This window comes from Schistocerca serialis, chromosome 2, assembly GCF_023864345.2.
Source record: "Schistocerca serialis cubense isolate TAMUIC-IGC-003099 chromosome 2, iqSchSeri2.2, whole genome shotgun sequence".
Classification (NCBI taxonomy): Eukaryota; Metazoa; Arthropoda; class Insecta; order Orthoptera; family Acrididae; genus Schistocerca; species Schistocerca serialis.
In genome coordinates, this window is record NC_064639.1 from 165,662,263 (window position 1) to 165,689,552 (window position 27,290).

Below are 27,290 nucleotides of genomic sequence, written 5' to 3' on the forward strand. Positions count from 1 at the left end.
AACTGATGATGGTCAAAGTAGAGAGGATATAAAATGTAGGCTGGCAATGGCAAGGAAAGCGTTTCTGAAGAAGAGAAATTTGTTAACATCGAGTATTGATTTAAGTGTCAGGAAGTCATTTCTGAAAGTATTCGTATGGAGTGTAGCCATGTATGGAAGTGAAACATGGACGATAAATAGTTTGGACAAGAAGAGAGTAGAAGCTTTCGAAATGTGGTGCTACAGAAGAATGCTGAAGATTAGATGGGTAGATCACATAACTAATGAGGAAGTATTGAATAGGATTGGGGAGAAGAGAAGTTTGTGGCACAACTTGACCAGAAGAAGGGATCGGTTGGTAGGACATGTTCTGAGGCATCAAGGGATCACCAATTTAGTATTAGAGGGCAGCGTGGAGGGTAAAAATCGTAGAGGGAGACCAAGAAATGTATACACTAAGCAGATTCAGAAGGATGTAGGTTGCAGTAGGTACGGGGAGATGAAAAAGCTTGCACAGGATAGAGTAGCATGGAGAGCTGCATCAAACCAGTCTCAGGACTGAAGACCACAACAACAACAACATCTACAATCAGACAGAATGGCTGGCCATGGGATCTCCCTTAGATAGCATTATTGCCAATATTTTTGTCAGCAACAATGAATACAAATTCCTTCAATTTTTAGCCCATTACCTCCATAATGTTGTTGCTACAATTGTCAGTTCTTTACAGTGCTGTATTACTTCTCTAGAGTGGTACTACAGAATGAGAACAGCAGTTCCCTCAAGATGTGTTGCATCTAAATATTTAGTTTATGTTACAGCATCACAGTAATTTCATATTAGCATTTTTAGATTTAAAAACCATTTTACAAAACAATACAAAGGTGAATAAAAATAAATAGGATTTCATTAAAAAAAGTACTGAAAAACTAAAGGGAGTTAAATTTTATTTTTCCACATAGTTTCCTGCTTTAAACATACACTTTTCCCAGTGTGAAGAAAAGTTTTGACCACAGCATCATAGAATGAAGCTGGCTACTTCAGGAGCCAACTGTGCACAAATTCCTCCACGCCCTTATCATCTTCAAATGATTGCCCTCCTAGAGCTTCTTTATGCGGTCCAAACAAATGGAAATGTGAGGGTGATAGGTCCCAGGGTGATCACATGGAGTCCAATGCATTTCCTGTAGTTTGGAGGCCATGAGAGCTGCAGTGCAGGGCCTGACATTGCCATGGAGGATGATGAACTGGTCTCACCTTTTGTGACATTATGGATTCCTCACCTTCTTCTACAGCTCACAGCAGTACACAGCAGTGATTGTGCCTTGCTCATACAAAAAAATCAATGAGCAGAATGCAACACTGGTCGAAATAAATGGCTGAAAGAAATTTTCCAGCTGACAGTTGAGTCTTGTCTTTCACTGGCGATCCTTCTCCTTTCCTCCGCCATTCCTTACTGGCTTAATTGGATTTAGGAGCATAGTGGTGGACCTTCAACTTAAAAAAGGAACATCATCTTTTTCAAATCTTTCTGTACACTCTGACAGATCTCAAAATGTCAAAATTTCTGTTTTTCAGTCGATAGGTAAGGGACCTATCTGGAACACACTTTACGCAACTGTAGGTCATTTGTGATGATCACACAACAGCTCTCATAACTTACTCCAAACTATTCTGCAATTTCTCATGCTCTTGCCTGCAGCTGCTTTCAAGAACATCTCAAACTGCACGAATGTTTTTGTCTGTAATGCTAATCTGAGGACACTGATCAGGTTCCTCACTATCCACATGTTCTCATCCTTCCTTGAACTCTTTTCACCATGCAAACATAAACATCGTTGACACTCTTTGATCACAGAACTGAGCAGCAAATCTCAGGAAAATTTCCATCGCTTAAACACCTCCATAAGCAAGAAATGTTATAATTATGTGTTGCACAGTGGAGGGGTTCACCTGTTGTTACAACATCATGAGTGTTAGTGATGAAGCTGTTGGAAGTATGTAATGGCCAACTCTCCACATTCCTGTCCCATCTAACATTACTAGAAGCACAGGTCTAGCCCTACCAACTGTTGATGCTCAGGAACAAAAACACCATTTATATCTGATTCACCCTCATAAGATTATCTACCACATTTTTAGAAAAGAAAATACCACTGACAGTATAATTCACAGCCCATAGAATCACTCATAGAAATATTAGATGGCTGCACAGCATGCAATGGTGCACCATGCTACCCAAGTTCCTCTTAGTGAGCAGGAATATGAAAATAACCTTCAAATTCTCAAGTACATGGTGAGTTCTAATGGCTACCCAATTCAGGCTGTGCATACCCTTAACCAGCAAATGCAGCATAAAGTAGTTCATGAGATTACCTTGACACCCGTCAAGGAGGGCATTTGTTAATTAATACAAATACCCTATTCAGGTACTATCTCAGATAAGGTTGGCTCAGCACTCAAATAGCTGATGTCACAACAGCATTTTTATACAAAACAAATTGGTCTTCACTACTGGCACCATGAAGCTAGGACCTACAACCAACATGTGGGCTCTAGCATTTATCTAATTAAGTGTAATGATAGCCAATGCCTCTATATTAGTCAGACAGAAACTGCAGGACCTTAACAATTCTAAGTCCACTTCATCTAGTTGTTGGAAAGGTAATGGGCATTCTATTGGTGACATAATTACCAATTTGAGTATCCTGTACCATCACGATACAGGCCACATCCTTAATTTATTACAAGAAATAGAAACTATGTACAGTTTAAACAACCCTTCAGTTTATTCCCAGTGAGCAAACCAGGCTGAAGCATGTATATCGTCTATACAATCATTCCTTTCTGAAATAGCGCTCAAGTCTCACTAATATGCACCTCAGGCTTTCCTCTCAAAGGAATTGTATTTTTTTATCCGTTTAACTTTAGTTGCCTAATTGATATTATTTTTCCTTTGTGGATACTTGATGTCATTAAGTTTATTTTATTTTTATCCAACCTGCCATTATAGGTTCGTTTGTGGCATTTTTATATTTTAAAATGTAACCTTTTACATTTTTAACTAATGGTTGAGCACAACCACTACTTATGCTCAAGAATATTATTTTCACCTTATTTTTTATATTGTGACAAAGTATATTTAACCATCTCCTATTCACCATGCGGTGGAACTCTCTGACGAGGCTTCTCCCATGACAAGAAGCTGTCGTAAGGCAGAACACAAAGTAAGTATTCATTAACATATTATGTATTCGGGATAGTAAGTCATCTCTTATGCTAATCATCCCTTGATACCTTCACTTTTCCTTGTAGTATGACAGTTGCTAAGTTTTCTGTCATCATGCCATTCTGTATCTTGGCTTCATGTGTGGCTGGCAATCTTACACTGTTTTCTGGTGTTCTCTTACTGTTAGTATTTCTCTCCCTTTTTTCTTACTTTGAGTGCTCACTTTTCTTAGCTTACTTTATGGCTGTCTGGTGTGACACCTGTGTTTTCATTCTGACTAACCCAACTGTATCAACCTCATATTTATAAGTGATCAGTAATCCCTGTTATTTCCATAACAGACAAGTGTTAAGTGTTCTGCAACATATTATTATAGTTTCTTCATTCTTCCTTTTGCAGTCTTGTACACCTGAAGAAGGGCTGGTAATTGTGTGAAACCAGTTGTGATTTTGAAACAATAAATCCATTTACAACTGAGGCAGTTAATTACCTCAACTCTACTATAGTATTTGAATTTAATATAAGTAAAATTTGCTTAGTTGTTATGTTGCTTTTGTTATTTTGTATCTGCTTAAGAAATATGTAAATTCTACTCACTTTTAAAAATACTAATAAGTCTTAATCATAAGGTTTTACTAAAAATTAATAATCACACATCCAAATGGTAAATGGTTTCAATTTATCAAAAATCATCTTCACATCATTTCTCATTAGATGGTGAACAGAGAAGAAAGCTGGGGCATTGTTAAGTGTCAGAGGACACCACTGGTAACTGCTAACTGCAAACTGATCAGTGTTTTAATTATTTATAGACTGCTGATATTTTCCAGTAATGTTTTCAAAAGTTTTTTTTTCATTTTTTAATATCATCAGTTCATTAGATCAGAATTTGTTTAGCAGTATTTTACATAATTAAATAATAAAGGAACTTTAAATGATGCAGCAGTTTGCGTTAAATGGGAAAATTGTTCTGAAATCCTATTGCTGCACATTCATTGTCTCAAAATTTTCCTGATAGGGCCTGTATTGCAGGTTCAAGCTAGGCACCTACAGATTCTAAATACATCATTGTGGTACACCTCATTTCCACAGACATCATATCATTGTGAACACTACCTGGGTTTCTTAATATGGCACTCTGCATCCTCCTAGACAATATAAAAAACTATTACCAACAATATCAATGGCATCACACTACTAGTGCTTCTCTAGAAAAATACTGTGAACAGCACAGTCAAATGATTCACCAGTTTCACAAAAACCTATGAATAGTCTAGCAAACAGCTTATCAATGATTATATCTTTATATTAAATTACATAAACCAATTTAAGAAGAATAAGACTTCAAACCTCAAACAGAAATCTAATTTATTTAATTGTAGTTTACTTACTTTATAATAATTCCATTATCAACAGAAAATGTGTCAGTGGGAAGCCCACATATGTTCCATGCTCGTATTTCAACTGGTTCACCAAGCACAGCAGTTAGTGCAAAATCATGTGAGCATGTAATACCTAGTTTCTCCACTTTGTTCACCCAACTAGTAATCTGTTGTGCTCGGAACTGCATGGTGAATGGCCCAAGATAGGCTACAACACCAGATGCAATAAGGACATCACCTAATCAAGAGAAGGAATTGAAAATAATAATGTCTTAAATTTCAGTCTTTTTTGTGCGGTGTTAACCAGAAACATTTACTGTCAACACTGCATTATGTTAGTAAAAGATTGTGTTAAATACTAATCTTAACAACTCGTCTAAAATAGCATTTCAAAAGGTCAAAAAAGTTTATTACACCAGAGATAGTACTCAAAATTATGAGATTTACTGAATCAGAAAAAGTGTAACTGAATATAAATGTCTCACAACTTAATCATTTTCAAAATAATTACATGACACATAAAACAGCACAGTCTGTAGTTTATTTAGAATCAATCAACATAGACTGCTGTGAAGCCTGTATATAAGATGTTGCATAAAATAAATGAGACTGCTCAAATTACTAAGACATTATCTATCATAGCATATTAGTGCATAGCATTTTTTCAGCCTTGAATTACATCCGTGTGCAGAAGCAAGTTTCATTCAACTCAGCCATTTCTGCAGCAGTGTATGATTAGTGTCCTAAAGACATGTTCTTGTGCTCAACCAGATAATATCACAAACAAGGTCCGATAAAAAATAATCAAGATCAATGATGGAAGTCGGTATATTCATCAAATATGATCAACTAGTGCCTGAATTGAGAACAACATGGATCTCATTTTTTCTTTCTAGTAGCCAAAACGTTTCTGCCATACATCTTCTGAGGCTGCACAATAGATACAACATTACTACTTGACAACATGGATAAAACAGCACTGTGATGACTGAATTTTTTGTAAAATGTACAGTACTCAAGTCAAAAAAAGAGTCACACTCCCCTATATGATATGAGATACTTTCTTAGTCAAGTTGTGCAGTTTAAGTAGGTGAGAGGAATACTGTTTTGGGAGGGGTGAAAAACATTTTGACAAGAATACTCTTGTTTCTCCATTTTTGCTATTTTAAAGGCCCTATGACTTGTATGCACCGTAATTATATAAGATAGGTATCAGCTTCAGTTTTGGACAAGACACAAAAATAAATTCAATTAAAACTTTGGTAAAGCATATAACTAACATTTTCCTGTAGAAATTCATTGTAAGTCTGAAGCTTTAAATTTCAATTATCAGATTTGGAAATGTATTGATAAGTGTATCACAGCTGTGTTGTTTCAGTTGGAGAAGTTGGAAGGTGATAACTGTTTTTAATGAATTATGACATTAATTTCAAGGCTTCTACATTTTAAGTCTGTTCCAAGATATAACAGTTCAATTCTGTCTTGATATCTCAATCAGATGTGAATTTTCTCCTAACACCCAAATCTGGGTGTCTGAATGGAGTCAGAGTGGAGGTTATTATTTAGCTTATGAAATTAAAGCATGTGAGCCAATGCCTTTTCCAGTTGAACAGAGTCTTTTTTCTTTACAAACGAAGTCATTCTTTCATTAATTTCTTCTGAAGTTTATCTGGTAAATAAGAAAAATATGAATGATTGAATAACTTGGAAGAATACTGAGTTGGTACACAAAATCTTACAAAGTACATTGAATACAGAAATGTCATTAGTAACAGTCACTACAACACAGCTGAATAACAAAGAATTAATATGACACTGATGTGCTCTATGAACTATGAAAGAGAATTAACCCACTATATTTAGATAAAAATTATAACAACAGTGTACAGTATACTTGAAACTATAACAGTTTTGAAGATGAATGTCTGGGATGCATTCTAAACTTATACAGTTTATGCATCATGTGAAATGATGATTATGGTATTGTTATTTCATGGTACATATGAATGAGATTTTCATATTTTTTTGTTGCATCCATATACATCACCAAATATCAGAACACATAATATTATTTATTGCAGTTATCAAAAAGAAAGTCCAAAATGTGTAGTACCTGTTAAAGTGTAGTACTTCTCCCCCAACATATGAGCTGTATTGGACCATCGATTCCTCTCACCACCTAATCCACCAATCAGTTCCTCTGCTCGCTGCAACTTCTTCGCACACAAATCAGCGTCATTTTGCAGTATAGTATACCTATTTTTGTTATCCTCCAAAACTTTTTCGAGATGAGCAAGTTTTGCTTGAACTTCACGCAATTGTGTACGTTTCACTTCCAAAGCGGCCATTGCACAAGCAAATTCTGCTTCTGCCTCTGCCAGCAGAAGTTTCTTTGGGTTAACTACTTTTGCTACTTTATCATACTTTGATATTGCTATCACCCACTTGCAAAGTCCTGTAAGTAATGATTAATAAAAATTAGTTTCTATACAAACAACATTTCACAGACAGCAGCAATAGCCCTGACAGCACAAGGATTGATACAATTACATTACGGTTTTCTTTAAATAGTCAAAAAAATTAAATTATGCCAAATCAACATACAAATAAAATTTAAAACTATAGGAAAAGTCTCATTATAACAGCTGAAGTTCCTCAGTGAGAGAAGACAAATTTAACACACACAAAGCACATTATTGAGACATAATCTTAGAGACATACTCTAAGGTCACAAAGAAAGAGGCAAAACTGATGAAAAATGAAAGCTTAACATAAAAATGGAGAGCTAAAAACATAATGTATGAGCCAAGAAAAAAAGTAGAAAGTACTAACATGAAGTGCAATCAGCCAGAGAGTTTAAGATAGAAACTAAATGTCAGAGATAAACAATATGATGTGAATGAAAACAGCAATGATAAAGAAACATAAAAACAGTGGAAGAAAGCACAGAATTGCAGAGGGTATGAAGCCTTTCATATTGTTAAAACTGCAAGAAAAATTCTGATGATTCTATATCATCACATATAGAGATATTTGCTGTAATTTATCCACCTGAGAGTCAATTTATCAAACTGCTTAATTGCAGTTGCAGCTACCTCTGGTTTTCCTGATTAGAATTTAAAGTAATTACTGTCAGCTAACAATACTTTGAATAAAGTCTGATTGTTGTTATTGGGCGTGAGTGCTGTGTATCAGCTAGCAGTTTGCAGTCAATAGGCAGAGCTATGTCGTAAGAACTGTGTGGTCAGTTTGAGAATATGAGTGGGCCAGCATTGTTTGGTTGAAGTAGCTAATCTGTTTGGTATACAATTATTTGTGCTCCATTATTTCATTTAAGAATGAAAAGACTGATGTCATGTAATGGCACACAGGATATTAATTAACTGAGAATATTTCAAAGTATTTACTATGAATAATTCTTCCAACAGCGAATCGAGCTGTTAGTGCACTGCTAACAATAAATGTTCTGCATAGTACCCATCATTAGCCACTTCCCAATATTATCAATTGTTGAATTACATCTGTGTTTGAATTGCTGAAATTGAGAGAGTTAGCAGTATCATCATAAAGTAGCAAGCACCTAACAGTCGTGCAACACATGTAACCATGACAGGATGTTGTATCCTGCAAAAATCTTTGGATCCAGAGCTGAACTGCAAGTGCCACCGTGTGGTGAGTTAATTTGCATTTTCAATGTCATCTTAACTTCTAAGGAACAAGGAACATGAAAAGATACTTTGATTATATACATTTAAATAACAATGGCTAGCCAAACAGAGAATAGTGATGTAATTAATGGAGAGGACAGTATTAATCAGGACAATGGATCTTGTTAAAAAATTATAACCAGTCAGCAGAATCCAAAATTAAGGAAGGGGAGGATGTGTTAATGTGACTGTTATACAATTTGGACTCCAAACTTGATGCCTATGATAAAAAACTTGACGATAATAATAGAAAACTGAATGAGGATTTAAACAGAAACCTTGATGATGATAAGTGCGATTTGGTTATAAAACTTAATGAAATTAAACAAGAACTCAGCTTGGATTAAAACAAAAAACTCAATGAACATAGTCAAAAATTCGACAGAATGTTGGGTCAAAGGGTACTAGGTATTTGTAATGACTTGCAAGAATTGTTCACAGATTTGAAGTACATAACTATAGGATAAGAGAAAACTGAAATTTCAGATGATGTTCAGAACAGTAAAAAAAAAAAATTATTAAGAAAAAGAATCAGGGCTGACTGAAGTTCAGTGGCCATTAATCTCACAGCAGTGGGAAATTAATCAGTCAATTGAACAGAGTGCAGCAGTTCATAATGCTGCTGTTGACATGCAATGCTCATGAGATGAAAGCAATGTAGAAGCCAAGTTGATTTTTGATGTGCGATAACACTCCCTTTAATTTTAAATTAACACTAATGAGCAGGATTAGTTAGTTAATGGCAAACATAATCACAACGCAGACCATGATCAAAATTTAACATGAGAGGATCTTGATTTGTTGGTGCAGGGAACTTTCTGTGAGGTAAAAAACTGTGAAAAGCTAACAAAAAATTCCTCTGTCTGTGTCATAATAGGTGGTGCAAACGATGTTTATCGTAATGAAAGCCATCATGCAACAAGAGCACTCAAAGAAACTTTGGAAAAACTCTCACATATAAAAGTTTTCGTGCTTAGTGTTCCACATAGGCATGACTTAATAAGTAGCTCGTGTGTTAACCTAGAAATTAACAAAGTCAACAGGAAAATAAGAAAACTCTGCTGCAGTTTCCCACAGGCTACCTTTATTGACGCAAACAGCATGGAGAGAGCTCACTTTACAAAGCATGGTATGCACAGGAACACACAGGGAAAGGAAGCTATGTGCAAACAATTGTTAAATTCTATTAACTGCAACACAGTGGAAGGTCATGCTGTAATCCCTCTGCCAGTATGCTTAATAACAAAAACGAAGAAAATGAATGGATCAGAAGTTTCAGTACCTAGATGCTCAGATGATTCTGTTTCTTCACCAAACAGAGATAACTCAATGGTTACATGTACTGCAGAAGAAGAAAAGGCAGCATTTCCACTCTGTGAACCTACAGCAACACCACTTGTGCACCTGCCTACATGCAGTTCGTCAAAAATATCACTGCCAGCAGAAACACCAGCTGCAACAGCAGTACAACCCCTGGAGCCTACAGCAACAGCAATCTTATTCCCACCTGCAAGCAAGTCAATAGCTTCATCATCTCCAAGGGAATTGACAGCATCAGCTCAAGGTAAATCAACAAGCAAGTCATCAGTTTCATCATCTTCAGTAAAGAAGGAAGCATCTACTGAAGAAAAATCGACATCATCACAGAGAACAGGAGGTAAACGTAAAGTTGTGTGTCCTCCTCATCTGAAGGATTTTTTAACCACAGGCACGAGAAAGAAGAAACCACCAAAATAGGTAATAATCCAAACAACTTCTCCATTTTTCATCAAAACATAAGAGGAATAAGAAGCAAACTAGATCAATTAGAAGTTAACATAAATAACAAAAACTTTATGAACAATGCTCAGATCTTATGTTTCTCAGAACACCATATTACAGAAGGAATTGAAATGTTACATATAGACAGTTATAGCCTTGCCACCTACTACTGTAGAGATAGCATGAGAAAAGGTGGAGTAGTAATTTTCATTAAGAATAATTTAACTTTTAGATCCGTAGATGTAAGGAAATATTGCAGTGACCAACAGTTTGAAGTGTGTGCAATAGAAGTGACATTAAACAGTTCCAAATTAATAGTAGTTACAGTGTACAGGGCACCAGGAACCAATTTCACAGTCTTTATGGTTCAGTTAGAATTGTTACTATCAACCTTATTTTCTAAAAATAATGACATTATCTTACTTGGGGACTTTAATGTCAACTTCGCAATGGAATGCAACAACAAAGTAGAGCTCCAGAATTTGCTGAGTTCCTACAATCTTACATCAGTGGTTGACTTTCCTACTAGGATCACACCTGACTGTCAATCTCTGATAGACAATATATTTTTAGATGTAAATTTATACCAGAACTTCACTGTCACTGCAATAGTAAATGGCATATCAGACCATGATGGACAGCTCCTCACTCTACATGACTACAGACCTGTCAAGAAAGCAGTCCCATCCTGGAAGGCAATCAGACTTATGAACAAAGAGACCCTGGAATTTTTTAACCATAAGCTGCAGCATGAAGATTGGAATTCAGTTCGCAGAGTAGATGATGTTGATACAAAGTTCAACATATTCATAAATGAATTCCTATCCCACTTTGAAGAAGCTTTTCCTAAATATTTCCTCGTCCTTAAAGAAGCCATGGATCACAAAGGGTATTCGAGTGTCATGTAAATATAAGAGAGAACTTTATGTTGCAACCAGAGGGTCAAGGGACAGAGAATTAATCAGCCATTATAACATGTATTGTAAAATCCTAAAGAAAGTTATTCAGACATCAAAAGCACTGTATTATGTAAAATAAATTGATAACTCCAATAATAAAATGAAGACTGTCTGGCAAATAGTTAACAAGGAGACAGGGAACAATAAAAAAAGAGCTGTAGAAAACTTCATAATCAAACATGAAGGGAATCTTGTGCAAAATCCTGAGATCATAGCTGAAATCTTTAATAAACACTTCCTGTCAGTGTCTGAGCAAATAGGCTGCAAGGGTTCTGTGAATGATTCCCTGACCTTTTTGCGAAATGCTTTCCCTAACAAAATCATCCAAATGCATATTAGACCTGTTACAGTATCAGAAATTGAAAGAACAATTGCCTCCATGAAAACCAAGAACTCCTGTGGAGTAGACAATATTTCTAGCAAATTGTTAAAGCAGTGTTGTACTTCTGTAAGCAATATACTGTGTCATATTTTCAATGCCTCTTTGCAGCAAGGAATTGTTCCTGATAGACTAAAGTATGCTATCGTGAAGCCTCTCTTTAAGAAAGGGGAGAAAACTGATGTTAAAAATTTCAGACCAATATCTCTCCTGACTGTGTTTTCAAAGGTACTAGAAAAGCTCATGTATTCTAGAATTTTAGAACACCTACATAAATTCAATATTCTCAGCAAACATCAGTTTGGTTTCCGGAAAGGTCTGTCAACTGAACAAGCAATATATGCTTTTATAGATAAGGTTTTGGAATCTCTAAATGAGAAAATGGTGACAACAGGGTTATTTTGTGATTTATGTAAAGCCTTTGACACTGTGAACCACCAAATACTGTTACTGAAGGCAGACCATCTAGGAATAAGTGGTGTAGCAAATAACTGGCTTCAGTCATACCTGACAGAGAGGAAACAGAAAGTAGTCTTAGATAAGTCAGACAATTTGTGTGGTGGAATGATTTCTTCGGAATGGAGAGACATAAATTGTGGAGTTCCACAGGGCTCTATTCTTGGTCCTTTACTGTTCCTGTTATTTATAAATGATTTACCTTATTCTTCAATGATTCAGTGCAATTTTACCATCTTTGCAGATGATACTAACATAATGGTTAATGGTCTTAAATGTGAAAATGTTCAAGAGTCTGTTAATACTATTCTTATAGATTTAATGAAATGGTTTACTGCAAATGGTCTTTCACTTAACCTGAGTAAGACTAATTATATTCAGTTCACCCCAACTGCCAAAACTGAGGAAGAAATGACTGTTAAATATGCCACACAGGTCATAGAAAGAGTGGAAGTAACAAAGTTTCTAGGCGTGAAGATTGACTGTAGAGTAAACTGGTCCCATCACATTTTAGATCTTTACAAGAGACTCAACTCTTCAGTTTTTGCAATGCGAATCATCTCTGTCAGTGCAAACTTAAGCATTAAAAAAGCTGCATACTATGGTTACTTCCATTCTTTGATGGCATATGGAATTATTTTCTGGGGAAATCAACCTCTTGCAAAGAAAATATTCATTGCTCAGAAGCGTGTTGTAAGAGTGATGTCTGGTGTAGATCCTAGATGCAGCTGCAGAAGCCTATTCCGGAATCTGGGAATTCTTACAACTACTTCTCAATATATATACTCACTTATGTGTTTCATAAGTAAAAACACTGATTTATACAAATGTAACAGTGAATACCATCAGTATAACACAAGGAGGAAACATGATTTCCACACTGAAGGTAAAAATTTGAAGATTGTGCAGAAGGGTGTACAGTCCTCTGGTATAAAGATATTTAATGCTCTTCCTCCAGAAATCAAATGTGAAATTGCCAACAAATCTACATTTAAAGAGCTTCTGAGGCAATTTCTTTTAGCCATGTCATTTTACAGTTTGGAAGAGTTTATGAAACACTGTGAGAAACGGCCTTAAAATAAGATGTATTATCATATAAATTGAACATTAAGCTGAACATTCTTGTCACATATGTAACTCTTTTAGTGTTAACTGCTTATATTTAACAGTCTGGGTTATATGACCTTTTCAGGTTTAATTTACTTTGTTTTATACCTGTAATCTGTAGGTCTAAGGATTCTCATTCCATTATATTGTGTTATGGATCATTGTAGTGGTTAAGTAACTTTATATTCTTTACCTGTAAACATAGTGTACAAGTACTTGTCATTGACAATGTAAAAATTGACACACACTACATCCATGTGAAATTGTCACAGTTGGATCCATGGTGTAAGAAATAAATAAATAAATAAATAAAATAATAAATAAAGTGGTGAATGACAATTTTGCTATATTGTATTGTATTGTATTGTATTTATTGGTCCAGTAAATCTTACATGTACAGTACAGCACATCAGATATTGGACAGGTCAAAGTATATCTTACAATTAAAACACTTTAGAAACTAGAAAATTATGTTCGCAAAATTTTACAGCACTTCATATACTGGGCAAGTCAATGTGTATGTTATAATTAAACCACATTAGAAACTTGAAGTTTACAACTGAATACATGTATAAGCCAATATTAACGATTACAGTATTTGCATGATCCTCACTTAAGCTCTAAGGATTTTTGAGGAACTCTTCTACACTATGAATTGACATGTACACTAGAGAATTACGTTCACAGAATTTTACTTCATATACTGGGCAAGTTGGTATACAACTTATACTTGAACCCCATTAGAAACTTGAGAATTACATCTGAATGTATTTATAGGCCAGTATTAATGGTTACAGTATTTGCATAATCATCACCTAGACTCTCAAGGATTTTGAAGGAACTCTTCCACAATATAAAAGCAATGTGTCAACAGATATTCTTTTAATGCTGCTTTAAAATTTTTTACATCAGTCTTTACTTTAATTTCTCTTGGCAATTTATTGTAGATAATTTCTCCATGGTGAAATGTTCCTTTTTGGCACAAACTGGTTTTTTTATGGAGTACATGAAAGTCAGTTTTCTGTCTTGTATTATGATGATGAACATTTTCATTTTTGGGGAGGATACTAGGATTTATTATTGTATATTTCTTTATAAACATTGCACTTTCAAATAGGAAAATACATGGAAGGGGAAGAATCCCCATCCTTTTAAATAATGGTCTACATGGTTTGTTCCTGTTTATTCCAGCCATGATTCTCACTATTCTTTTTTGCATCCTGAAGAGTTTTAGGCAGGATGGCGAGTTACCCCAGAAAGTGATCCCATATTTTAGGACAGAATGTATATCAGAATAGTAAACTGTCATTAGACAGTCCTTATGACAGCAATTTTCTAGCACTCTTATTAAATAACACATGGAGCTTAGCTTCTTTCATATGTTGTCAATGTGAGTTTCCCATCTAAGATTATCCTGTAGCCAGACCCCCAGAAATTTTGTATTAGGCACACTTGCAATATCTGTGTCTGACATCTGAATTCTTACATCCTCTTCAGTGTTTCTCTTGACATTATGAAAATTTAATGCTACTGTTTTACTTTGATTTATTATTAGTTTGTTTTGGTTGAACAAGTTTACAACATTTGTTAATGCCTCAGACAGTCTTGTCTGTAGTATCTCTGCAGTCTTCCCATTGACTAATATGCTTGTGTCATCTGCAAACTGGATAGTTCTATGGTACTGGTTGGTTGATGTTAGGTCATTTATATATATCAAATATAGGATGGGGCCCAGTACCGAGCCCTGCGGTACTCCATATTTTACTGCTTTATAATCAGAATAGTGTCTTATTGATTTATTTTCTTTGTGAAAATGTATTTCTACTACTTGCTTGCGGTCAGTAAGATATGATCTAAGCCAGTTGTTAGGCATACCTCTGATACCAATTCTTTCAAGCTTCTGCAGCAATAGGGTGTGGTCTATGATGTCGAAAGCCTTAGACAGATCAAGGCATATGCCAGTTACTTTTTGTCCACTATCAATTTTTTCAAGTACTTCACCCAGAAATTCATATATTGCTGTTTCTGTTGATCGGCCTTTCCGGAAGCCATGTTGGGTTGTGGAAAAAAATTTTCTAGCATCTTCGAAAATGTAGATAGCAAGGCAATAGGTCTATAATTGGCTATGTCTTCTTTCTTACCCTTTTTGAACAGTGGTTTCAGTTTCACTGTCTTTAAGCAGGAAGGAAATACTCCATTTGTTAATGAACTGTTGAAAATGTGGGCTAATGGTATTGCAATGAGGTCACCCACATTTTTATGAATAGTGAGTTTAATTTTTTACATGAACAAAATCAAAATTAGACAGATAAGATCAGTTTTTGTGCACAACAAATCTATCTTGGTGACTGCATAGCATGAAATTTCTGCATGAAAACTATTATGATATCAGCATAGTTACAAACAGCATTTCCAAGTGAATATTTATTCAAGGATCAGCAGAACAATGTACACAATTTATTAAGCTATGGCAAGTATGCAAAGATTGCAACCAGAACCTCACTGCAGACTGAAAGATAAATTTAAGTGGAACAGTATATTAAAAAACAGACAGCTCAGAAGTGAAGAAGAATAATTTCATGTCAATGTTTTGTGATGTCAATTAGTGATGATTTCCAAAACCTTGTCTTGTGTAGCAGTTTGCTGACATTTCCATAAGTGTGTGTATTTAAAGTTACATTGTTGCACTATTTTAAACAACTTTTTATGTGTGACACTCATATTTATGTTGTCGACTTTTGTGTTAGAGTGATTCTACCACAGTTTCTTTCTGTTTTGCTGAGCTACCAGCAAGCGACACTATGCCATAGTTATTCGAAGGCCATCCAAGGAGGCGGCATCTGGGAGGCAACTAACAAACACATCACATCAGGTCAACAGTACTCTCTGCAGAGCAGTACACTGAGAAATTAAGTACACAGCAATGACCTATATGCCTGTGCTGGACAAACTGTCTGTGCACCATTTGTCACAAACAATTGAGATAACACATTGGCTGCTGTGTGACTACTGTCAAACAACTTGTGTTATTTTCACTGCATGTGTGATTCCTCTATGACTGAGGAGATAGTTCATTGTAGCTGCTGCCCTGACTTCCATCTTGCACCAAGATCGTGGCTTGTGATGAGTCAACAAACTTGGGACTACCCAGACCCCACTACAAGATACTTTGTACAATATTTTGAAACCTAAATACTGATAATGTATGAAAGTTTGTAGAAAGTTATGCAAATACTACTGTATGTTAAATCTTTCTTGAAAATATTTACAATTTTATTTAATATTTACAATTGTATTTGTAAGTAAATAACAGAAAACACTACCTTCTGCAGCTGTTGATGCACTTCTTATTTTATCTGGATCAAAATTTTCATCAGTCAATATTCTAGCAGTAAGCTGTTTCATAACCTTCTCTGGAATATTATCTTTATCAAATGTTACTAAACTTTCCAAGAATTTTATGTCACCAAGTACACGTTTTGATGGAGGCCAGTAATCTTCTATCATCCTTCCACTTGGATCACGTATACGATCAGGTTTTACATCCTGCAAAAGAGAGATGTTGTGTTGCAGGAAAAATTCACTAGGGGAGCTATAAAAATGTGAGACAGCATTGTTGGTCATTACTTACCCTCAGACGAAATATTTAATACTGCTGATAGACACATATAAAAGTACATTAACCTATCATAGCATCAAAACTTAGTAGTTCCTTCCATAGGAAGGGCAGAGAGGTACAATGGACAAGATTAAAAAAAGAAGGGTAGGCCACACACACTCCCAGATGAGAAAGACTCACATGCTGTGAGGATGAAGGGACAAAGATGAAAGGGTAAGTAGAGAGAAGATCAAACATTGATGATAAGGACAGAGTGAGATGTTCTAAGAAGTGGTTGGTGTCTTTGATGTAGGGTGGGAGGCTCTGTGTGATGAATGATTTTTTTTTTTATGTTGCCCTTTGTAGTACAATGATGAAAGCCATTTTTCATGTTTCCAGAGTGTGAACAAATGAACAAAAATGACAATATAGGGAAATTTAATCCATATTCTATTGGATGAAGGTGAAGACCTTTTTGAACAATTTATGCAGATTATACTGATTACAAGAAAGAGTATCGAATACCAGTCTTTGGATTTCATAATGTATTTTAGATAGGTAATTATTTCTATTAGAATTCCAAAGCCATAAACTATCTCATGAGCCATTTCAGCACAGAGTGGGAAGATATGCAGTCTCATTCTATGTAATCATGACCAGATTGTGAGTATCTGAGTGGGAAACACTGTACTGATAGCAAGTGTTTCTGTTTACTACATCTGAATTTTTTATTGTCATTAAGACTGTCATCTTGATGACTAAACTAACCTGTGAATATATGTTGTACACAATGTGCAATAGTTATGGTATTCGTTGTGTTTCTAATTACAGTACGGACAAGAATACTTCAGACTTCACTTTTCAGTTTTTCAAAGTTTGCCAAATATGCATGAATAATACTCAAACCAGATAGTTTGCACCCATATAATAGTGATCTCACTGTATAGCACAAGATAATCATTATATACATATATCTGATGCAGGGGGTGGACAAAAATATAGAGACATCACTAATACAATACATTACCATACCGACAATGGTGTAAGGAATATGTTGACATTCAAGTTCTGTTTGGTTTTCAAGGGTGTTTTATATCAGTCTTCCTGCAAAATAGTGGTGAGTCCAGGTAACGATGATGGAAGCGGATAGCAATTAAGTGCCATTCTCTCTGAAGTACACCACAGAGGCTCAATAATAATGAGACCAGGTGACTGTGGTGGTCAGGAGAGAAGTGACAATTTACCCCAATGCTCACAAAATCAGTCCTGCATGGTGTAGCTGTGTGAAAAGAGGCTCTGTTGTCTTGGAACATGGCCATGACCATTTTAGGAGGAGTAATCTCATCCTATTGAGGTTTATTTAATGCAACTTAGAATATTGTATGTGTATGTGAAATCTTATGGGACTTAACTGCTAAGGTCATCAGTCCCTAATCTTACACACTACTTAACATCAATTATCCTAAGGACAAACACACACACCCATGCCCGAGGGAGGACTCGAACCTCGGCTGAGACCAGCCGCACAGTCCATGACAATTTAGAATATTAATTGGAGGTTAACATAAGACAAAGTGTGTCAAAATGTTGGCTATAAACCCTATCATTACAGCAAAGATGGCACTCTTATATAGTGGAAGTAACTATTGAGTTTGGAAATACTTATATTGAGTACTGAGTCACAGCAGTTACGTGTGTCATGCAGCTCATTTTGTCCTTGGTGCCTCTGATGTGTACCCCTGTAAACCACATGTCACAAATCATGCAGATGAGTACAAGCACAGCAAAACTGCTGTCTGATGCATGAAGCACAGAAATGATCACCTCAAGTAATGTGTGCTGGCTTAAGCCATCACCAGCACACCGGCCAGCAAAGATGTGACACAAAGATCAATAGTAGGCACTGGATCAACTACGCCTATCACAAGAGAGGCCAGAGACACACTGACAAGCAACACACAGTCAATGCCCTCTTGATAGCAGATATTTAGGCTGCTGTCACTGATCAGAGGGCCTCACTGACACACTTCCAGTTTGGTGTCCATCAGTTCATTGCAGAATGAGCTCAGTTCATGTCGCAGGTTATGGCAGTACATAATGACCAGATTAGTGACTATAGCAAGACCAGCAGAGAGACTAAATTTCGTAATAGCAAGAGCACCAATATTGTCTACAAGAAGAATATTACTGATGAGCTTTTACCACAGCATGTGGACTCTATTCCAGTTATGTAAAAGTTTACAGTTCATGCAAATAAAGAACCACGTTAATCCACATATGCATTTGTGTTGCAGAAACCCATAACAACATCCTCTCCTTTACCTCCTTATGGTACAAGACTACTGTGGTTATGATGATACTGCAGTGGTGAACGAGGATAATTCAATGGTGATTGAAGATAATCAACTTGGCCAAAGATTTTGCTTCCTTCTTTTGTGTTTTAGCTTGCAGGGGTACTCGTTTTCAAGTGTTTCTATTTGCTAATTTGTTGTTTTGTTCTTGCATGTATTCCAAAAAAATGGTTCAAATGGCTCTGAGCACTACGGGACTAAACATCTGTGGTCATCAGTCCCCTAGAACTTAGAACTACATAAATCTAACTAACCTAAGGACATCACACACATCCATGCCCGAGGCAGGATTCGAACCTGCAACCGTAGCAGTCGTGCGGTTCCGGACCGAGCGCCTAGAAATCTCGGCCACCGCAGCCGGTGCATGTATTCCAGGAGGGGAGCCATGGGACTAATCAAATTTCCCTTTTCAGAGACCTCGCTAGCTTTTTGATATAACATATTTGTGTAAACCATGAATTCCCCACCCCCTCCACCCCCTGCCCCCACGCCTCAGCCACAGATGGCCAATGTAATGGATCTAACTCAAGCCTTTCAGTTTCAGAAATAACAAATCACTACCTCACTGACAATGGTACAACAACTGCTGGCTGCACAAGCTGCATCGGCCGTAGAACCACTATCGACCAACCAACTTGCCCAACAAGTGCCGCCAACCAAGATACCTATGTTCCGGCAATTTACCAAAACCAAACAAAATGGATTGAATACCTGATTCAGTTCAAGCACATTGTCAAGTTCATTGTGTTCAAGGTACTGTAAAGTTACAATACTTCCTTTCGATTGTGGGCTCCCCAGTGTTCAGGTTAATACAAAATTATTACCAACCGCATCTCCTGATGAACTCAGCTATGACCAAGTAATCAGTGTATTAACTAAATACTATGACCACCAAGTCCAAGTAACTGAAGCTAGATTTCAGTTCTTTCACTTGCCGAAAAGGCTGGAACAGACATACTTCCTGTAGTACACAGACTTCATAGGCATGGCTAGGAAGTGTAAATTTAAGTGTAGTTGCGGCAAGTTTTACAGTGATTTAATGATCCAGAATGCGATAACATTCAATGTCCCAGATAGTAGAATATGGGAACAGATCTTAAAGTACTCTGATCTATCACTTCCCCAGGTTTTGGATATCTTAGAGCAATATGATTCAGCCATTAAGTTTGACCAGACCCTGATTTGATGGGTTGAGTCATCCCTTGTTCGCGATTGCCCCAGCAGCCACAACAACAAGCACATACACAGCCTTGTCAACAGCTGCATATACATGTAAACAGACCTGCGAATTTAGTGAAGTCTTGCCCTAGATGTTTTGTTCGCTATAAAAGACAGGATTGCACATCATGTAACAAAACGTGTTACATGTTTGGAGAAAAAGCCGTTGTCCAAGAATCTTGTATGCAATGGCACAAAAATGCCAATTTTGACCACTCCCAGAAAAAAACAGGCTCGTGCACATGCAGCGAATGCTGTGTTTTGAAAACCTACAACAGGTCTGACAAAAGTAAACTTTTTCCTTTTGCTCTAGTGCCGTTCAATGACATTCTAAAAGAAAATATTTGTATCATTACGAATTGCTGGCCATTGTGGGACCTTTCAGTTAGACATAGGTTCCTTAGTAACTTTGCTTAATTGTGCCATGCACAAACAGTTAGGCCCACCATGCCTTTCTAAATCTAAATCTAAATCACCTTTCTAAATCTAACAAGCACCTCACTTCTTACAGGCAACAAGACACTCCAGTGCTCAGACAGTGTAGTTGGGTTGCCACTTACAAACCTCACACTACGACAGTGAATTTTACTGTGTTGAAATCTCAGAGACAGTGAGAACATATTAAGTTTAGATGCCTTTGATTTGTTTGGACTTAGCATACAAGACAATGTACTTCCAGTGTCTGATTTTGCGCCAAAAGACAGTGTACCATCTTGCTTAAAGAATTTCCTGAACTATTTTCATAAATAATGGGAAAAGCTAATAACTTTTCAGCCCATGTTACACTGAAAGACAATGCACAGCCTAAATTCTTCTGGGCCCGCCCTGTTGCAAATGCATTAAGAGCCAAAGTAGTGAATTGAAAGAATTGCAAGATCATGGTGCAATTGCTCCCATTCAACTTAGTCAATGGGCAAGTCCTCTCCTTTTGTTGCCTAAACCTTCCAGTTGCAGTTGCATCTATGTTGACTTCAAGTCTACAGTCAACCCACAGACAGAAGTTGACACTTATCCGTTACCTCACCCTCAGGAACTCATGGACAGGCTTGGTGCAGAATGTTACTTTTATAAGATAGGTTTGCATGATGCCTACTTGCAAAATCCATTGGATGAAGCATCACAGAAAGTGTTTGTTGTAAATACACAATTGGGACTGTTCATGTAGTTTGCCCTTCGGCAGTGCCTCTGCACCCACCATTTTTCAAAGTTGTTTGGAACAGCTGACAGCAGAAGTGCCATTTTGTTCAAACTGCTTTGACAATATTGTCAACTCAGTTTGTACACCAGAGGAACACATTGCTAATTTGCGTACTGATTTTCAAGTGTTGTCAGAAGCAGGAATCAAGTGTCATCTCGAAAAGTGTGACTTTTTTCAAACTGAGCTACAGTCCTTGGGTCGTGTGATAAACAGTCAGGGAAAGCACCCCCTCCAATCTCATTTGCTTGCGACCCGTAACCTGCCTGTTACTCGCAATGTGTGTGAACTACAGTCAGTATTAGGCAAGATGACATACTGCATTCGGTTAATAACGAATGCCGTTCAGATCATGGCTCCATTGCATCACAAAAATGTGCCTTTTGTGTGAACCAAAGAGTGTCACAACGCATTTCAGAAACTCAAAAATGCTTTGCTTAGTGACAGACATTTGGTGAATTTTGACCTGTCAAGCCAGTAGTTTTGTAAGCACTGTGTTTTTGCACAGAATTGGTGCAAAAGACAGACATATTGCTTTCGCATTAAAATTATTAACTCAAATTCAGTGCAATTATTCTCAAATAGAAAAAGAAGCTCTCACTATTGTGTAGGGTGTAACTAAGTTCCATTACTATTTATATGGTATCAAGTTCTTTTTAATGGCAGATCACAACCCTTTGCAGTCCTTGTTTCATCCGTCAAAGCCAGTTCCTACAAGCACTGTTCAAAAATTGCAACATTGGGCTTTGTTGCTTTCACAGTATCAGTATGAAATTGTGTACAAACCTATAGCAAAGCATGCCAATGCAAATACCCTATCGCCTTCCAACTGGCCCAGACTCTGATTTTGATGCCTCTGCCGCATCTTGTTGGCAAATTGATGCGCAGGACTCTGAATTGCTGGAATCATTTCCCTCAACCTGTAAAAAAATTGCACAGGCCATGGAAGCAGACCCAGATCTCAAGATTTTGTTGTATTACATTCACACATCCTGGCCTCGTTCATTGAACAGTATCCAAGCTCAGTTGTGCATGGATGTTTTGCATGTTGACATAATCTTTCAGTTCAACAGGATCTGATTCTAGCTCAAAATGACAGTAGACAATCGTGTGTGCTTATTCCCAAAGTGTTGCCAATGGATGTGCTGTGATTTTTCCACCAATGATATTGGGAAATTGTTCACACAAAGCAGTTAGTGCAGCAGCACTGTACTTGGCAGGGTATGGACACCCACATTGAACAGATGGCATCAATATTGTACGTGTGCAGAAAACCAATCTGCTCCACCACAGACATTTGCAGCTTGGCCTATGACTGGCAACGAGTACACGCACACTTTGCAAGACCATTCTGGACCACTCATTGGCTCATAGTGGTAGACTCTCTTAGCAAGTTCCCATTTGTGGTGCCTGTGGCTTCTAACACAGCACATAGCACCATTCAAGCATTGTTCTCCATATTTTTCATACAAAGTTTGCCAGAAGTACTTGTGTTGGACAATGGACCACAGTTCACTTCATGTGATTTTGAACAGTTTTGTGAACACAATGGCATTTGTCATCTAACAAATGCTCCATTTCACCTGCACTCCAACGGAGAAGTAGAATGCTTTGTACACACTTTTAAACACCAGGTGGCCAAGCTTCACACCACCCACACATGGGACCAGGCACTGCAGCTATTCCTCACCTCCTATTGTTCCCACCCATGAGACAGACCATCACCAGTGGCCACTACAATCAGACACTCCTGCACTTGCCACACCCACCACAGCATCCGGTGCCGCCAATGATCCACAAGTATCACTTTGTGCCATGCAATCTCATTATTTTCAGAGTTTATGGCAACTGTGGGTGCTGGGAAAGAGATGTGATCCAGGAAATCATTGGCTCTTTTATATACTTGATTGCAGATCCCGAATATTTGCAGCGCCGCCACCAGAACCAAATTCATGCGTGTCAATTGCCCATGATTCTGCTGCTTTTCTTCCCCAAGATTCATGGCCTCACGAGATTGCGCAGCCTTTGCAGCTGTCCACTGGTGCCACCAGGGCACCACAAGAGGAGAGGATGTACGTACACCCTTGCCCCCGCCATCCCCACTTGTTGAGCCAATGGACGTGGACCCATCATCACCGTCACCATCATTGCACCAGGACATGCCCTCAGGCCTGGACATGAGCCCTGGCAGAAGTTTTCCAGAGGATGTTTCTGTTGCCTCGCAAGCCAGATGGTGGGGCACAGGCAGGATATGCTGTCCTCCACAGTCACAGCTCCCAGCACATCTCTACATTCAGCGTCCTGCCTCCCTCCCAGTTGTCATTTGCATCTTCCCTACACAACAATGGTGCAGCACTTTGGGGAGGAGGAATATGTTAGTGTACGCTGTGCCAGTACACCGGTCAGCTATGATGTAAAGCAAAGATGGATAGTAGGTGCTGGATCAAGCACACCTTTCATGAGAGAGGCCAGAAACACACCGACAAGCAACATGCTGTCATGCCCTCCTGACAGTATGTATTTAGGCTGCTGCCACTGACCAGAGGGCCTCACTGACTCACACTTCTGTCATTACATTGCAGAGCAGGCTCAGTTCACGTCACAGGTTGTGGCAGTACACAGTGGCCAGATTAGCGACTATAGTTGGACCAGCAGTGACACTAAAGTTTGTAATAGCAAGAGTACCAATATCATCTGCAAGGGGACTATTATTAATGAGCTTTCACCATAATACATGGACTCTATTCCAGTTAAGTGGAAACTTACAGTTCTTCTAAATAAAAAACTGTATTAATCCACATCTGCATTTGTGTTGTAGAAAGAAGATACTGGCCACTCATAACAACATCCCCGCACTTGCTTCCTTATGGTATAAGAGTCTACATAATGAGTTGTAATGCTCCTATTGAACATATGGCATAAAGCATGACATGCATTGATTGAACCCAACTTTGCTCAGCCTCAGTGAATTGAGAGCAGTTGTTGAACTTTTATGGATCAGAAGTTTCCTGAATGCTTTTGATGTCTCCAGGAGGGTTTGCAATGACACGTCACTGCCACTATCAGGGCAACTATGTATGTAACTCAATTTCTATTGCTCAACAGTGCCTGAGAGAGAAGAAAACTGACTTATCAATAAAGACATAAATGTACAGTTGATGCAAGGAAAACGAACAACAATATGAGAAAATGTAGCCAGTCAGCTCTAATATAGAGAATGCAACCTTTTACACACAAACTCAGTTGTACACCTGATTTTAGCATGTCACAATGTAGATATTGTGCATGCCATTTGTATTCTTTGAAATTAGTCCTACATATAATTAAATGTGATGAACTTGCAAGAAATGCATACAGGACACAGATACTATATCAATCAAATTTTCAATGTATAAAATCTGTTGCATGTTTAGGGCACTTATTGGGCTCCAGAATAGTATTCTAGGTCGATATTAAACAATTGGTAAGTGCTCCCTGCACAGCAGCAGAGACAGAGTGGAAGTCAAGGCAGGTAAGTGTGCAATATCTACATGTTAATGCTTACCCAGAAGAACAGCCAATATTGCATGTTGTACAGGTACACTAGCAAGTGGGTTGCCACACACCATCTGAAAGCAAATACTGCAGAAAGATCTCACTGAGAGGTCAGTATAATGTCATTCTGGTAACCACATGCAATTAAACAATAACAAGTCAGATGAAATAATAGCTTTACAGCACAATGACACTGCAAAAATAAACAGACCTAAAGCCTGAAAGGAAGGGTTGTGACACTGTGGTCCAGTGCAGAACACTCATTAGCTCAGAAAACTATGGCACATTTGGTCATCTCTGCAGAAGTATAATATCATTTGCATAGCTCGACATGTACAAATACCCAGACTTGTACAGCTAGATTCTCAGTGTTGCAGCTAACCGTTTTGAGGCAGAACATGTAACACTCCCATCTGTCATCAGCTGAGATGACTACAATCTATGATGCCATGGCCAAGTAGATCTGACAGTTTCTATTGCTGCTGATGCTTCATCCTCACCTTCACTGATGGGATTATTTTGGTGTCTAACAACACCAGGCCACTGCTGTTCACACTCATGGTCCCTGGCAAGTTGATCAACTGCTATTATCCTGGGTGAGTGCAGTAACTCCTGGCCTCTGACTCACAGTTAAGACAGAGATTGAAAATACTGCTTCAGCTGTAGAGCTTTAGTTTTCCGATGCTTACACCATAACTGGTTTTGGGCTATTTCATGCCCATCATCATGTGCGATAATATTGTGCTGTGACCTCAAGCACTGCAATGGGGAGCACATGATGCAGTGTACCACCAGTAAGTGCAGAGAACAGCTACGAGCAGACTCCAGCATTTTGGGCTGTTCTCTCTCAGAGGAGCCATGATGTAATTCTTCACAACTATGGCTAATTCATGCACAGTTGGTGGGTGCCATTCCCATGTGCTGCCTCTGATGTAGACAAGAACTCCGAAGAGCTGTAGGCCAGTGGGCAGTGATGTCTGTTCTTGATGTTGCTACTACTACATGAATTACTGCCCCCTTGCAGACACTGAGGGGTGTGCCCACGTCAGTAAATATCAGAAGTTCTTTGAGCAAGAGAAGGCATTAGCCAATTACACAAGTTTGGAATATATTGCATGTGAGGAGATACTGTTGTCTGTCTCACAAAGATTACTGACAGCTTGAGGTTCAAAACCCATCTAAAGTTAATAGAGATCAAGGACCTGGGAGGGGGAAAGGGGGAGTTAGTGATGTGGATTACCTATCTTGTGATCCTGGAAGGGGTTTCAATATGATATTTTGTAAAAGTAGGAATCTCTACCTATGTAAAAGTTTGAATAAAATGTGTTCTTTTAGCTGTGATGTGCTGTATGTTTTGTGTCTTTCCTACAAGTTTTGAGAGTGAGTTACTAGAAAGATTATGTAGGTACATTCAAACAATGTAAACGCTAGGTAGGAAACCAACGATGTAGAAAAAGACAGATTGCTACTTAGTGTAAAGAAGATACATCAAGTTGCAGACATATACAACTATAAGACACTTACACAAGCTTTTGGCCACAGTCTTTATCAGTAAAAGAGAGACACACACCATTCACACACACAAGCAATCACACCACATGCACACATGACCACCAACCCCAGCATCTCGAGCCACAATGTGACTCTCATGTGGGATGCAAGCAGCAGTCTGGAGGGGGCAGGGAAGAGGAAGGGATAGTAGTGTACAGGTGGCAAGAGAGATGAATGCTGTCTGGTGGAGTGTACAGGGGATAGACTGCCAACAGGCACCGTGTCAGGAGGTTGTGGGGCAGGTAGGTGGGGGGAAAAAAGGAGCAAAACAGGAGAGGAGTGGAGAATGATGGGTGGATGTGTTGGCAGGGATGCAAATAAATAGGATGGGAAATGAGAATGGGGAGGAGATGATACGACAGAGAGGGTGGAAACTGTTGGTTGGAGGGTGTGGGCACAGTATGTTACTGTAGGTTGAGGTCAGGATGATTACAAGGGCAGAGAATGTATTGTAAGGATGACTCCCAGTTCAGAAAAGCTGGAGGTGGGCGGAAGGATAAAGATAGCTTGGGTGGTGAAGCAGCCATTTAAATCAAGTATGTTATGTTCAGCTGCGTGATGTGCCACAGGGTGGCATACTTCGTTCTCGGCCACAGTTTGACGGTGACCATTCAACCAGCTGGTTGGTAGTAGTATGAAAATCTGTGCAACGACTGCAGCAGAGCCGGTAAATAACACGGCTGTCTTCACAGGTGGCTCGGACCCTGAAGGAGTGGGATAAACCTGTGACAGGACTGTAACAGGAAGTGCTGGTGGGTTCCACAGAAATATGGCCCATGTGGCAAGGGGTTCGGATTGTGAGTGGCATAGGGATGAACTAGGATGTTGTGGAGGTTGGATGGGCAATGGAATACCACTTTAGGACAGGTGGGAACTATCTTGG

At 38.1% G+C, this 27,290-nt stretch overlaps 1 protein-coding gene across 1 annotated transcript in view; it reads right to left on the reverse strand.

Moving 5' to 3' along the window:
* LOC126456873 (dynein axonemal heavy chain 7-like) overlaps positions 1–27,290 on the reverse strand; it is a 783,013-nt gene that overhangs the window by 335,413 nt on the left and 420,310 nt on the right. The window contains 3 exon segments of the mRNA XM_050092694.1: positions 4,601–4,829; positions 6,705–7,046; positions 16,284–16,506. Of these exon segments, the coding sequence (XP_049948651.1) occupies positions 4,601–4,829; positions 6,705–7,046; positions 16,284–16,506 (794 nt within the window).